At 31.3% G+C, this 16525-nt stretch overlaps 2 protein-coding genes across 2 annotated transcripts in view; both read left to right on the plus strand.

Moving 5' to 3' along the window:
• LOC130806616 (polygalacturonase-like) overlaps window positions 1–3357 on the plus strand; it is a 3370-nt gene extending 13 nt beyond the window's left edge. Inside the window, exons 1-4 of the mRNA XM_057671765.1 lie at window positions 1–407; window positions 1520–1809; window positions 2561–2789; window positions 3139–3357. The exon at window positions 1–407 is cut by the window's left edge and continues 13 nt beyond it. Coding sequence (XP_057527748.1) covers window positions 1–407; window positions 1520–1809; window positions 2561–2789; window positions 3139–3357 — 1145 coding nt within the window. The remainder of the gene's footprint in view (window positions 408–1519; window positions 1810–2560; window positions 2790–3138) is intronic.
• Window positions 3358–11376: 8019 nt separating this feature from the next.
• Window positions 11377–16115, plus strand: LOC130806623 (2-alkenal reductase (NADP(+)-dependent)-like). The gene is made up of 4 exons (XM_057671777.1): window positions 11377–11799; window positions 13030–13207; window positions 14208–14457; window positions 15566–16115. Exons 1-4 carry the CDS (start codon window positions 11509–11511, stop codon window positions 15948–15950), a joined length of 1104 nt encoding a protein of 367 aa, XP_057527760.1. The 5' UTR covers window positions 11377–11508; the 3' UTR covers window positions 15951–16115.
• The last annotated feature ends 410 nt before the right edge of the window (window positions 16116–16525 follow it).

Raw genomic sequence — 16525 nt, forward strand, 5'->3', positions numbered from 1 at the left:
GGGTGCTAATAATCCAACGATCAATATTGGCTAACAACATAAATTATAACCTAGTAAGGTTTGGAGCAAAACCAGACGGATCAGACACGTCTAAGGCATTTACGTCTGCATGGAACACAGCATGTCAATCAGAAAATCCTTCTACAATTGTAGTTCCTAAAGGCAGGTATTTTGTTAATTCAGCCTTACTTTTTAGTGGGAAGAATTGCAAGGTCAAATCTATAAAGTTTGTTATTAGAGGTACCTTAGTAGCACCTTCTGATTTCCGACTGCTCGGAGATGCTGGTACTTGGTTCGCTTTCGAGGATGTCACCGGAGTTTCTATATCTGGTGGTGTGTTTGACGGACAGGGTTCTGGGTTGTGGGCTTGTAAGAGGTCTAGCGAGAGGTGTCCTGCTGGAGCAACGGTAATTGAATTTTAATTTTAATTTTATATTATTTAAATTATCAAGTCGTTTATAATTCGACTAATAGACAAAATAATTTTAAAATTAAGGCTATTTCCCTCTTAGGCAAAAATTATATGTTATTCGAAAAATATTTCAATTTTAAGTGAATATTTGTTTAAGTTAATTATTTTTATTTTATTGAAATCATTGAATCAAACCGCGACTTTCTTTTAAACCTGTTTGGGCCAAGATTATTGGGCATTAGAAACCAAAAGCATAATGATTGTCAGAGTATATAATATATGCTGGTGTCTTAAATATAAGTTTAATCTTTTAATTGAGTTGTTTTCTTGATATACTATCAGAAACCAACGTTATAAAACGTCATGAGTTCGAATCTCAATCATTCCTCATATATATATTGTGGAATATTCAGCGCTTATGTGCATCCATATTTTTAGCCCAATGGACTCTCGTGTGAAGGGCTTGTTAGAGTATATAAGATATCGTGAACTTCAACCATAAGCTTAAGCTTTTAGATTAGTTAACGACTTCACTTAAATAAAATGGTCTCCTAATCGTCAAACTATTATGTTAGGTTTGTAATTTAAAAATTCAAAATTGACTCAAATTTAGTATTCGGATAGTTAACAAAAATTTAAATTTGAATTTAAGTAAATTCCACCGTTGTTTGTAAAGTAGGTAAAAAAATCGAGAATTTAATTTAAGAATGACTTCTTAAGCCATCTCAAATTTATCACTTTTTTAATTTTGTAATTGAAATATACAATTCGAAATAAAATTATTATTCCAAAAACAACCTAAAATAATCGCAATGTTTTATAACATCAACAACGACAACATACTATGTTCATGGGTTTACTCTTCAATCCAACGTACTTTAATTTACTATTGGAATAATTTGTATTGGTAGAATTATATTATAATCAATTAAATCTATAATTAATATTGGTATTAAATATATTATATTGTAAATGTGTTCTTTTTATAAAATTACTTTAAAATAACTTATTATTAATTCATAGTATTTAATAAATAAAAAAAATATTTAGAGACAACAAAAATATACTTGTTTGCTAATGCATATATTATAATTAATTTTGATACAGACACTTCGGTTCTCAAATTCAAATAATATTGAAATAAATGGAGTTACATCAGTAAACAGCCAATTATATCACATTGTTTTTGACGGGTGTAAAAATGTAAAAGTGGAGGGTGTAAAGATCTCAACTTCAGGCAGGAGTCCCAACACAGATGGTATTCATGTCCAATTATCAAATGGAGTCACTATCTTGAACTCTAACATTGCAACCGGAGACGATTGTGTTTCAGTTGGAGCCGGTACTACTAATCTTTGGATTGAAAACATGGCTTGTGGCCCGGGTCATGGCGTTAGGTATGCTTTAGCAAGCTAATTTTCATTAATTAAAAAAAAATGTTAAATGAGAAATTTAGTTAGAAAGAATGGTCATATAAATTGTTGGATTTAGGATTTTAACTGTGAGAATCCTCGAAATTCGAAATATGGCATTTCTTACCTTAAAAGGATATATTCAATATATTTTACAATTCGTTATGTTTGGAAATGAAAAATTCATTTGAAAATCTAGAACTTGCTCAAATTTGGATTTGACAAATCAAGAAAAATTCAAATTTAAATTTAAGCTAATTTTACTCTTATTTTATAAAACTAGTAAAAAGTAAAAAATTTGAAAATAATTTCCTAAATTTTATCATTCTCAGACCCTTAATTTAAAATAAAATACTTATTCACAAACGGAGCCTAATAAAAAATTCATTATAATCATGTTGTATGTGAAAGAATCAACTTAATCAAAAGCTTATGCTAATGGTTGAGGCCCCAAAATATGTTATTTATTCTAACACATACCTTCACATACACGAGAAACAATTAGGCTAGAACTAGAAGTGTGGATGCAACACATGCTCTCCTCATACTTGGCGCTGAATATTTCACTTTAAATGAGAAGTGGTTGAGATTCGAACCCGTGATCTCTTGTCACACTGACCATGTCAAAGAACGAACTCAACCACAAGCTTAAGTAGAAGTTTAAGGCCCAGAATATGTTATATACTCTAACAATAAAGTAAAAACTTAGATTAACATGTTTCACATTGATTATCAGCATTGGAAGCTTAGGCAAAGATGTAAATGAAGCAGGAGTTGTGAATGTGACAGTGAAGACAGCTACTTTTACTGGGACTGAGAATGGTGTTAGAATCAAATCTTGGGGAAGACCCAGCAATGGTTTTGTGAGAAATGTACTATTCCAACATATTACAATGCTCAATGCTCAAAATCCCATCATTATCGACCAAAACTATTGTCCTGACGACAAAGGTTGCTCTGGAAAGGTTAGTTACAAATCAATGATAGACTGTAAAACGTACGTATATTGGAGCCTAACCACTTAACTGATAGTCGAGGCCATAATATATGGATGTTATTCGGTCAAACAAATAGTGTGTTTATATAGTTAAATTAGGTTGGACTTATTATAAATGTCAGCATATTATCGAGAAACACATAGTGTACACACTTCATAAGTCAATACTATCTCAAAGTCATACGACAATGAGAGGAAGACTCTAATGATTGATAAAGTGTGCATACCGTTTTTAATTAATTGATGTGGGATAAACCATCCCAACATAAAAGTTATCTCTAAGAGTGACGTTGGCATTTTGTGTAATAATAAAATAGGCATCCGGAGTAAGAATCAGTGATGTAACATATCAAGATATTCATGGATCATCGGCGACTCCAATTGCAGTAAAATTTGATTGCAGCTCAGAATACCATTGCACAAATATAAAATTGGAGGGAGTAGATCTTACCTACAGAAATCAACAAGCTGCTTCTTCTTGTGTTAATACTATAGGATCCACCTACGGTGTTATTGAGCCTAAAAGTTGCTTCTAGCTAGGGCTACATGCATACCTTAAGATCAACATGCGATTTAAAATTGCTAGTGATAGTCACAGTTATACTCACGATATTGTCATAGCAATCTCAAAGAGATAGATAAAAATGTATACTTTATCATTTATTATTCTTAAAACTTGATAGCTAATTTTTTACGGTAAAAAACTATTATCTTTTCACTTAGTAATTACCAATTGTCATTTGAAATGAGAGGTGTATACCTCACTCAAGGATCACAAAATGAAATTTAGATGGATGTTTATGATGTGACAAATTGTTGGAACCAAATGACCAGGCATATGTAATGAATGACAATAATAAAGAAATAATCAAGAAAAAGATTAAAGATGACTCACCAATCAATGGGCTACATCACCATATAGCCTAGGATTAATATTCATATGTTAAAGAAGAAATACAAACTTGAGAGGAATTACAAATTGAGGTTTTATGTAAATTGAGAGAAGCTAATTAGGGAGAATACATAAGGTAGAAAAATCTTAGTCCTTCTAACTAAAGCCTAGAACAAGAGTATTTATAGGGGAAAAGCCTTGATGCCCATGGTTTGCTTCATCTAAGCACCCACTAATACTTAGTACAAATGTACTACTGTACTTATTTGATTTCCCATCATCTAATCACAATGTAGTACTTGTGTTTTCTTCTTACTTTAACTAATAAGCCAGATAAATTTTCTTAATCTTGTTTTGATTACTTGGTGAACAAAAGTCATTAATAGTCCTAACAATCTCCTTCTTTGTGATACCCTAGATTAATCTTCAAAAAAGATTGATAGACTACTCATATTAGCAAGGTGCATCTTCTTTTCTAGGGAGCCAATTTGCTAAGAACCTACAATTAAGCGTGCTTGGCAGGGAGCAATTTTAGAATGAGTGACCTCCTGGGAAGTTTTCTCGGGTGCGCACGAGTGAGACCAAAGTACGGTGGAAAGACTTGTGTTGGTTTGTGGGGCCAGTTTACAGCCTCCATGAGTAGTCACCGGTGGTCCGAGGGGTCGAGGTGTTACAATCTTGACTTGTATTCTCCAAGTCACGAAACATCACCTTCATGATTCATCCAACAAGACTCCCAAAACATCACGAGCTAGAAACATACTCAACAAAATAAAACATAAACATGTGCGCAAAACATACAAAAGCACATATACTACAATGCTCTCTAAGGGCTTACAAAAGAGTATGACTAATTAACAACCAAGTCCGTGCAACCTATAGACTTGTTGGGAGATATTGGGATCACATTCATGTCATCAAGAGAAGTATCATCATCAACATGCTTGGTTAAAGTAGTGGCATCACAAACCAAACTAATGAAGGTTGAACCACAAGCTTGTATAAGACATCATCATCAATGGACTCTTTCATGAACAATTTAGGACCCCTGCCAACCTTCATAACTCCAGCTTCACTAATGCACCTAAAACTTTCTTTATCCGAATTACCAAGGAAAATTAAATTCCTATTCATGCAAGGAACATGAAGGACTTTGGGAAATGTTCTCACAACACCATCAAACATAATGATTCTAACATCTCCTACACCAACTATCGGACAATCAGCCTCATTGCCCATAGTGACTTTTATTCTATCAACCTTTCGATAAGTTGCAAAGAAACTAGAGTTAGAGGTTATGTGGCTAGAATATCCCCAATACAAAACCCAAGAATCACCGCCCTTGTACTTACTTGTAACAACAAGAGCACCAACATCATATTCTCCCTTAACATAAGTAGCCTCAGCGGAACTAGTTCCTTTGGAATTGCAATCATCGGATTCTTTGGAATAACATGGCAGAGACATTTAATCCACCAGGCTATTTTAAATGGTATTACAAAATTGTTCCACACTCATTGGTACAAGTCCTTTAAAGTGAACAACTGAAGCTTTTGTTTTGGAAGGCAGCCAAAACATATAACATGGCTGGTTACAAAGATGTTTTAGAGAAAATGGGGAAAGTCTTGCCAGAAGTTGTGGATGGTTTCAAGACCCATACCTCCCCCCATGTTTTTGTAGAACATTTATGTCATCTAAAATAAAGTTTATGATGTGATAGAGGTTTGGAGTCGTAGGTCGTTGATGGTTTACTAAGTCCGCTCTCTGCAATATTTTATATACATATTAACTCTAATGAATAGCATTAGTGGTAAGTAAGGGATCGATCCATAGAGAAATGCTTATGTGACAAGTAGAATTTTATGACAAAGAAGATTTTAGTTTTTTGGTTTGATGAGTTAACGATTTACGATTCAAATTTCAAACAATAAAGACAAAGACTAGAGTTTGGGGAATTAACTTCTTGATTTAGAAAAGTCTTTTTATTTTAGCTCCACAACTTCTGGGCATAAGAACTGTATAGTTATTAATATGGTTAAGGAGATTCGGCTTCTGGACGTAGAACTCGACCATACTACTAACTTTCTGATACGTGCTCATGACTTCCAATTTATGTTGAACAAGAAGCAATCATACAAGATAGGCATGGTTTATCATCCTAAGGACTGACTAGGTCTCGAAGGAATCCTAATAAAGTTAGCTTCTAGGCTACTCATTACAAGCATGAAATTATACTTCACAAGTGTTCAATACAATCAAGCAACATAAATTGTCCATGGATGGAGATCGAAATGGTTTTTTTATTCCTTACCATGGAACTCACATATTCATTCATATACATATTTACACTCAACCCATTACCCCCATAAGCAAATCAATATGTTAACTACATCGCCAAACTCTAGAAAGTAGACTACTCACTCATGGAGATGGAAGTAAACACATAAACTATCAAAACATACATGATTCAATAAACAAAAAGAAATATAAGCTTAGAATAACTTACTACCCTCAACTATGGAGGGGGTTGAGAATCACAATAATGAGAACAAGAGCTTCAATATCCAAATGATAAAATACTCCACATCAAGTGTAAACACAAACCCACAAAATTCTAGAATATCTAAACACTTTGATTAATCACCAAATGAAAATTACTTCTAGCTACTAGTGTTTACCAATTAAGTTACAACTCAAGGCTTGAAATTCAGAACTAATGTACTAAAGGAAATATTTAAGTGAATGCTAAGGAAAGTTTCTGGACTAAAGAGTTATTTTAAACATACAAGAACATGAATAAGCTAAGGAAGAAGAGAGGGTGAACGTTGGTTCAGCTTGTGAGCTGATGGTATATGTTGTTTTCCTTCAGAAATTTGGAGTATTTATAGCCAAATTGATGAGTTTTCCACTTGCTTTCATGATGATTGCAATGGCAATCCAACAAGCAACCCTCTCCATCATTAGTAGCAGGTGCACAGGAGTAAGAGGGCTGAAGCACGCAAGGGAAGTCATTGGAGGAAACTTGAGGCAAGAGTTCACGGGCAAAATTTGAATATTAAGTTGTAGATCTGAACCATCCGACTCGACTGGCATCGGTCGACCAGTCGACTGGTTTAGTTAGGGCCAAATTTTTACTGAAAATTTTCTAAGTGTTTTGGTGCCTGGATTTTGTAGTGCTACGCAGTTGACCTCCAGTCAACCATGCTCGACTCCTACATTTTTTTGCTGAGATTTGTCTAGAAGGCTCGGGTCTTGATTTTCGAAGTTCATTTAGTACCCGAACATGCTACAACTTCCTCAAAAGTGGCCAAAAAAAACCTGAAATCCATTAAACCACTATACCACAAGCGTATATCATAGAAATTGATCATAGTAGGCCTATGTTGAGTAAGATATGCATAAAAATGGTTTAAAATCAGTTAATATTGGGGCATAAATTGCGCGATAAGCGCGAGTATCATGATGTCATTGTGAATAACATGCGAGACAATTAATGGATATATCATAATTGCTTGAACAAAACACATTATACTCATGTTGGAAGACATTAGAACGCAAGTAACGCAAAGGCTTTATGTGAAAAAAAAGGAGAAATTAGTAAGTGGAAGGAGATTATAGGCCAAGGGTTTTAGCAAGACTAGATAAGAAAAAGAAGAAAGCAAGTAAATATAATGTTGTTCCTTCAATTGATACAATATCCCAGTGTAGTCATGTTTTGGGGGATGTTATGACTGTCAGCTAAGAGAATAAGACTTGCACGTATCGGATGTGGGATCTGACTGGAATTCCATGTAGACACGCTATTACTTGCATCTCTTTTATGCGCAAAAAGGTTGAAGATTACATTAATTCTTTGTACAAAAAGGAGAACTTCTTGCGGGGATACTCTTATTCCATTCCACCAGTGGAAGGCCCGAGATTTTGGCCATGAACTGATGTTATCCTAAAACCACAACCTATCAAAGTTGGGCCTAGTAGACCTCGTTTTGATAGGAGAAAAGATCCCCATGAAAGTCTGAAGAAGCCTGGTAGATAGAGTAGGCATTGCATGGAAATGACTTATAAAATATTCAAATAAGGGTAATGTGCCAATTAGTGATGAACCAAAACCACCACAAAAGTGGGGCAAACCAAGAAAAGATGGGGCGAACACATCGATAGTCCCTGAGAATGTTGCAGAAAAAGCAGCTCAGCCAACTAGAATAGAGAGAAATGAAAGGTCAATTCAAAGTGGTAATGGGTCTAGAGGGGGAAGATTCGAAACTGCAGGGTCTACAGGTAGAAGAGGGAGAAATTGACAGTCCCGGACTCATGTAAGTTATCTTAATTGTCTTCATTTATTACACAATGTTTGTTAAATGTTGTATGTTCACTTTTTTTGTGTTCTTACAGCTGCCCTAGCAAGTTGGATGACCAAGGTCAATCACTCCGACCTTCCTAGAAACCGTATCTCAACCAACTCAAGAATCAACCGCAAATATTTTATTTATTAGCATATCAGTTAGTTTATATATTGTTGAATCAATGAACAATAATATAATGTTAAGTATTGTTGAACCAATAAACAATTATGTTATGTTTATGTATTATTGAACCAATGAAGAATTATGTAATTTTATTTTGTTTCATCTATGTATGATTGGGAAATGATTCGAGTTGAACTGAAAGACATTCAATTACATTATTTTAGTAGAAAGAAAGGAAGACAAAGAGAGAGAAAGATAAAGTACAGAGGAATCAATTTCCATACCCATTTATAAGGTTTAAGTAATTAAAATGGAAATCGGTAATTATAGATGGCACTTACCTAAAAGCCCTTTGTTTGCAAATAAGAGGTAAAGGTTGACCCTTTGTAGAATAAACTAAAGGTTAGTCCTTTATCTGCAAACAAACTAAAGATTAGCCTTTTGGAAGCAATTTTTCTTATTCTTTATTACTTGCTCTTTTCCTCAAAGTTGTTCCCATAAGTAAATGTTCATGATAATTAGAAAAATAGAATCTTTTATACGATGGATATTTTTTTTTGAATATTAAATTTGATTAAGGAAAAGTGAGCACAATAAGAATTAAAATATTATTAAAATAAAGTTAGTGGGAAAAAAATTGGGGACAACAACTATTAAAAAAATATAATACGGTTAGTGAAAAACATTGGGCACTATAATCTACATAAAAATGTTAAAATGATATTAGTGGAAAATATGTGCGGACAATAAACATTATTAAAAATATTATAAATGAAAATGAATGAGATTAATTATAGAAGTGTTCAATCGGGTTATCAAGTCAGTTTAGATGGATGTCATTTGGTTCAGTCGAATTTTGAAATTGGAAAATTTCCGGTTGTATGACGCGACAAATCATACTCGAGTTAGATTAGTTGGTTATAGGTCGGTTTAATAACGATAATTCGTGTTATCGGGTTTGCACTGGTTCATTACAAGTTGAAATGTGTCAATCGAGTTTGGATTGTGATCGGTCTATGACAAGTTTGATTTTCAGGTACAAATCGGATTCGGACTTTATTTTTTTGAATAGGCGTCGGTTACGGAGCGATATCAATACGGTCGATATCGGATTAAGTTGATAAGTGGTTTTTCAATTACCAGGTCTTTTATCAGATGCGTTATAATAATAATAATAATAATAATAATAATAATAATAATAATAATAATAATATATTATAATAGAATATATATCAATTATTCTTGAAAGTTCAAAATAATTAAAACTCGATCTATTAGAGTGTGTTTTTATAATTAATAAATTCAAACATTAATCATTTGATAAATTAAATTAGCTATAAATTTACTCAATATTTGATAATAATAATAAACAAAAACTTATTATAAAAATTCTGGAGTTTTTACTTGTTTTCAATTGGTTTTGGTTTATAACAAATCAGTTAAAAATCGGTTCGAATTTATAAAAGTTCAACTAAAAATCGATTTGTGTTAAGTCGGTTTTAGCTTGATAGAAATCTATTTCGTGTATAATTCAGGTCGGATAAGACTCGGTTTGTTCACTATTAGGTTTGGGTAATCTTAGTTAATATAATTAATTATATGTCGGTTGTTAAAATAGGTTGAATATCGGTTTCGGTTTTCTAATTTTCGTTTATCAACCGGTTTGAGTGCAACTTCATTTCAGTAAACCTAAATACATATTTTAAGGTCGGGTAACTTTCTGTTCTAATTGGGATTTTCAGGTTGGTTCGCATTTCAACAGCTCTAGTTAATTATATTTAAAATTTGTACTATAAATATAAAAAGTTTTTAGTAAAATACAGGGCCATCTCCGACATTTCAAAGGCCCTGAGCAAAATATAAATTATTGGCCCCTAAAATCTAATAATACGTTCTATTACATTTTGGTATTTGTAAATTTGTTTATCAATACTTTAATTAGTATAATTTATTTTTATCAATATATCAAAATATTGCTAAATTTTCTAATTACGTGGACCAACAACTACTAATCATAAATTCAAATAGTCGTTCCCTTTAACTTTAAGGTTTAAACCTCTTTCAAAAAAAAAGTTTAAAATTTAAACCACTATATTATCACTTATCTTAATTGAACTAATAATAAAAGTAGTAAATTAATAATTATTAAGAGAGATTATATTGTTCACGTACAATAATTTATATTAGTATATCCTAATCATTTAATACAAGTAAATGATATAAATTTATTAACCAATTTATATAATTATCTTTTAAAAAAAAGATTGAATGTGAATACATTATATTTTAATACTCTTCATATCTATTTAATTTTGCTACACAATACACAAAAAGCCTTCATTTTAATTTTAACCATATAACAAAAATATAAAACTCTCTATAAATCGAGGCCTTGAACAATAGCTCATACTACTCCCCTAATAGCCGGGTCTACTAAATAACAAATACAACAATTCAAAATACATTTTGAGACATGAAGATGGTTAGATTTTCTAAGTTTTCTAGGAAGACTTTAAATGTATGGTTGATGGATGCACCTACAATTAATAATTTGTTTCTAAAAGTAAGGAGTTGGCGGGCTAATTGCATTGAACGTCTAGACGGTGAGCAATTTTCAACAAGCATTTATTTAACTTGTACTTCACATTCACATCTTGAACATTCTACGTGTTTCAATCCGGTTATAAGTGAGCCCATTACTAATATAACCTATATATCTGTTGTCACTTTTAATTTATACTATTATTTTTTATTTTAATTTATTTTATTAATTTTTAAACTTTTTTTGTCAATAATCTATAAATTTCTTTTTTTCATCTTAATTATTTATTTTTATTTCATTTATTTTTATGTCTTCAGCTTAATTTTTTTTATTAAATTTCACTCATTTACGACTTATACCAAATAAAAATGACAGATAGAGTCATGGTATTGATATGTGTGTGATCGGTTTAAATTTAAAAGTCGGACCATTTATTTCCAACCTCATATTTCAATTACATAATAGTCAATAGTCCAACATCTTAAAGGCTTCTACAAGTAATTCACTATAGACAAAAACTCACTTTTACAAATGAAGACTTTTGAATATCATATAGTAAATTATGCTATCTTAATTTTCAGTTTAGTATTACGCCTCCTCATTTAAGAGCTTATAGGCTAAAAATCATATCTATTTAAAATTAAATAGTTAAAATTTGAACACGTAACACTGGAAATTAGCTCTATTACAAAAAATTAAACTTAAGATGATGATTATGACCCTATAATATGTTACACGTGTAACACTATTACAAAAGTTCTATATATACTCCAAGAGATTAGAGAGGATGTTAACAACTGCTTGTAGTTATATATATAAAACATACAAAAAAAAAATGGAGAGAGTTGGAGAGCAAGTGATTAGAAACAAACAGGTGATATTCAAAGATTACATTAGTGGGCTTCCTAAAGAATCAGACTTCCTTGTGAAGAATGAAAATACCACAACCTTGAAGCTTCCAGAAGGTTCTGAAGCCATTTTAGTAAAGAATCTCTACTTGTCTGTGGATCCTTATATGAGGCTTCTCATGCAGAAGTTCAATACTGGGGGCATTTTTACTCCCTATCAACTTTCTTCGGTAACTATCTCTCTCTGTATCTCCTGGATTTGGAGTTATTTGGTTCATAGCTTTTCTTTTGATTTATTAGTTGGTTAAACAATTGAAAAAAAATTTTGGTACTTTTAAGCTAGCTAAAAAGCTGGCTTAGAAGCCAAAATAAAAAAGCTATATCAGTTTGTTTTATTTTTTTGTTGACTTTTGGGTTATTAAACCATATTTTTTCTAATAAACAGCATAACTAATGCTTAAATTTACCAAATATCTTCATAACAGCTGGGTCTGTTCAAACAAACATATTAAAAAGTCAATAACCAAAAGCTTAATCCCTCTAGCTAATTCAAAGAGTCACACAGCTAAACAGAAATACAATATATTTTTTAATACCTATTAATTTAATTTGTAGAATTTTCTGAAAATTCGAGACTAAATTAATGTAAATTATTGTTTTTAGTTTCTTAGCTGCATTTCTTCTAAATAGCTCTCACGTAAAACTTGAAATGCAACTATGATACCTTAAATTGACATTGAAAAATAATTAATAAAATATTCATATTAATAAATTGTGTATTGTTTTCAAAGGAGTCTATTAGCTAAAAATTTCACGATTGTGGGGAGGATTCTAGGATGGGTAACGTCTTGAAATTTTTCGGATGCGCACGAGTAAGGCTTAAGTGTGCTGAAAAGACTTGTGTTGGTTTATAGGGCCAGTTTACAATCTTTATGAGTAGTCGCCACTGGTCCAAGAGGACGGGTGATACTAAAATAGCATATTAAAGTACTCCCTCCAAATCGTACAATTGTTCTATTTGAATTTTATACTCTATCCAAAACACTAATTTCAATCAAAATATATCCAAATTTGAATATAAAAAATTATAAAAAAATTGATATGAATAAAATTTTAGATTGAGATAAATCAAACAAAATTACACATGACTATATTTTGACATTTAGATTATAAGCAAATTACAAATAATTACAAATTAAAAGTGATCGTTAAATAATGTCAAAAATCAAATAGGGCAATTGCTTTAAATTTGAGGGAGTATTATATAATAAATAAATGTAAATAAACCTTTAGATTTGACATCTTACACCGACGTGCCTTAATCTGGATAATTATATATAGTGATTGGCTTTTAAAGTAAGTAAGATAATTATGCAATCTTAACCGTTGGTACATCTAGCAAAGCTTATATATGTTATTTTGTTGTGCTTGAAAAAGTGAGTTAAATGTAAAAAATGCAGGCATTAGAAGGATATGGAGTAAGCAAAATATTGGAGTCAACACACCCAAAGTATAAGAAGGGTGAGTTAGTTTGGGGACCAACAAAATGGGAAGAATACAGCATCTTAAGTAATACTCAACGTCTTTTCAAAATTGAACATACAGATATTCCACTTTCATTATACACTGGAATTCTTGGTGAGTTATACAGTTCCGTTAATAAATACTTCCTCGTTCAATTTAATTGCTAATATTGAAAATATATTTACATTATTTATTTATCTTTTTTATATGTGATTAATTTTTAATCTATAAGTTAAAACATAGTCAAATAGAATTTTATTTGATTCATCTCCATGCATAAATTATTAATATCAAGTTTTTATAATTTTTTATTATACATAACTAGAGATATTAAATATGCAATTAGTACATTATAACGCGTGAAAAAGCAAACATTGCAACTATTTTTAAAACGAAGGAAGTATAAGTCTATTAAAGAAACGTTGTACAAATATCCTTATATATACTTTTTTTTCCTTTCAAATTACTTGCAATATTAGAAATATTGCACTATTTATCCATAATTCTTAATTATTGATTAGTTATTAATCTATAAGTTAAAACATAGTTAAGTGAGATCCTATATGATTCGTTTCAATACAAAGATTAATAATATCAAAATTTTATAATTTTTTTATTATACATAATTAGAGATACTAATGATTAAATCATTATATTGAACTATGAAAAAAGTCAAACATTTAAAGTAATTTAGGAAGTTCTTTCTCCGTTCCATTATACTTTCTACATTTGACTTTTTATGCAATCTAATGTGTTACTTTGATCGTTTATATATTAACCTATGCACATTTCCTCATCACCATCATACCCAGTGTATTCCGCTCATAGAAAAACTATGATCAGGGTCTGGGAAGGGAAGAACGACGGCAGCTCATATATACCTATTAAGAAGAGTGCGGTCAAATACTCCCTATGTTACATCTGAAAATTATAAAAAGTTAATATTATGAAAGTATGCGATTAGACGATTAAAAATAAGATCACACTTGACTATATTTTTTCTTACAGATTAGCTGAATATATAAAATAAGTTTGAGCGATTAATAGTTCAAGAAAGTAGAAAGTAAGTATCAAGTATGTCTTTTATTTGATTTTACGTTGTGTATTGGATCAGGTATGCCAGGACTGACAGCATATGGTGCCTTTTTTAAAGTATGTTCCCCAAAGAAAGGAGATTGTGTGTTTGTATCTTCGGCATTTGGTGCTGTTGGTCAGCTCGTTGGACAATTTGCCAAGCATATGGGTTGTTATGTTGTTGGAAGTGCAGGGTGTGATCAAAAGGTTAACATGCTCAAGTCTAAGTTTGGCTTTGATGAGGCCTTTAATTATAAGGAAGAGCCCGACCTAGACGCGGCTCTAAAGAGGTTTGCATTTTGCTCATTTTCCCCGAGTTGTTCAATATATAATTGTTTTAGTTGACTTATTTGCCTAGTTAAAACTATTGGCTGTTTTGTTCACGTTCAAGTATCAAGTTAGCTATGCAGCTAGATATTTGCAAAATCAGATCATATTGATTGTTGGCTTTATTAGAGAAAAGTAGACCTACTATAAATCAAAAACCAACAAACCAAATGTCAAATAATAACCAAAATGGAATGTAAATTTTATTTACCAAACACCTCATTATCTTTGGGTACTTACCACTCGCTTGGTAATCAGGACTAAATAGTGGGAATGATAATGTATAGTTAATATAATTTTGGTACAAATATCTCGTGACAAGTTTAATGATCATCCTTATTGCCCTTCAATAATCTCATTTTCTTTACAAAATTCATTCAATAAATTACCATTAGAAAATGCGATATTAGATAGTAATGAAAAATTGTGAATAAAAAAACTTTTTAATGATTAAACCTCTATAACCATGGAAATGACATGATACATATCATTGAAATTTGCACTACCAATCATTCTCGCTCCCACCATTTAGAACTAATTACCAAACAAACCGTTAAATTACAACATCAAAAATTAATTAACAATGGCGGACACAAATTCATAAATTCTATAAAGGGCCTGTGCAATTTTAAAATTATGATATATTTTTCTAATAATTTTGTATCTTTAAACGTTTAACATATACTTACTCTGTACTATTATACTTGCGACATTTGATTTTCACGCAATTTAATGTGTTATTTTATTCATTCATACTTTGAATTATACAAATCTAAAAATTATAAAAAGTTAACATTATGAAAGTATGCGATTAGACGATTCAAATAAGATCTCATTTGACTATATTTTGAGTTATATATTAGCCGCAATGTATAAAATAAGCTTGAACGATGAATAGTGTCCATAATCAAAATGTAGCTAGTAATTCAGAATGGAGGAAGTACTAATTAATTTAATATTGAGGCCCCTAATTTTACAAGGCTCTGTGCGATCGAACATATTGAACAGCTTAGAACATGCGATGTTAATTAAAGAATGTTATCATAACTAACGAGTATGTGGCATGATCAGGTACTTTCCAGAAGGAATTGATATATACTTTGAGAATGTTGGGGGCAAGATGCTTGATATTGTACTTCTAAACATGAAATTCGAAGGACGAATAGCAGTATGTGGAATGGTATCACAATACAATAACGTTGACAATTTTGAAGGAGTGAAAAATTTGATGCATTTAGTATTCAAGGCTATTCGTATGGAAGGTCTTCAAGTTTATCAATACTATCATCTCTATCCAAAGATGTTGGAATTTATGTTGCCTTTGGTTCGACAAAAAAAGATTAATTATGTTGAAGAAATTGTTGAAGGTCTAGAGAAAGCACCTACCTCTTTGGTTGGATTATTTGATGGAAACAATTATGGTAAACAAGTCATTCAAGTTGCTCGTGATTTATAATCATGGATAACTTTTTTTTCCTTTCACTTCTATAATAAGGATTTAATTTTCACCTTTACCTGAATGATTAATTTCCACTTTTGTGATAGAAAATTTAAATCTTATACGAACATTATTATTATATTATAAATAAATGTATTAGTGAGATTTTACTTCTCCACGAGATACTTATGTAGTTTATTATGAATAATGGTTTTCAAACATATTATTTAGGAAAAATTACTAGGATTAATATTTTCTATTGCTTATTTTCTTACAATAATACAAACTTTTGATTAATTATGAATAATACAAACGTAGATGGCATTCTCGGTGTTTCATCTGGAATGACATCTATAAACCCGTTTACAATAGAAACAGACTCAGGGTCCACAATTTTATCCTCTATCCTTCAAACATGAAACAAGTAACATGGTAACCCATGTCTCAACAACCTCTCATCCTCAAAGAAGATATCACTTTAGCTCGTAGCCCCGAAGTATCCTTACTATACTTTACCTTTTTTCCCTTAGGCCCTACAAGCCTTACTTCTTGCCGGTTACACTCAATCTCTACCTTGAAATGACCTAACTAAT

The sequence above is a fragment of the Amaranthus tricolor genome, chromosome 1 (genome assembly GCF_026212465.1).
Source record: "Amaranthus tricolor cultivar Red isolate AtriRed21 chromosome 1, ASM2621246v1, whole genome shotgun sequence".
Classification (NCBI taxonomy): Eukaryota; Viridiplantae; Streptophyta; class Magnoliopsida; order Caryophyllales; family Amaranthaceae; genus Amaranthus; species Amaranthus tricolor.

Coding starts and splice junctions, on each gene's coding strand:
- LOC130806623 (XM_057671777.1), top strand. CDS start 11,509: ATGTTAACAACTGCTTGTAGTTATATATATAAAACATACAAAAAAAAA. Junction 11,800..13,029: donor CTCCCTATCAACTTTCTTCG/GTAACTATCTCT, acceptor TAAAAAATGCAG/GCATTAGAAGGATATGGAGT. Junction 13,208..14,207: donor ATTATACACTGGAATTCTTG/GTGAGTTATACA, acceptor GTATTGGATCAG/GTATGCCAGGACTGACAGCA.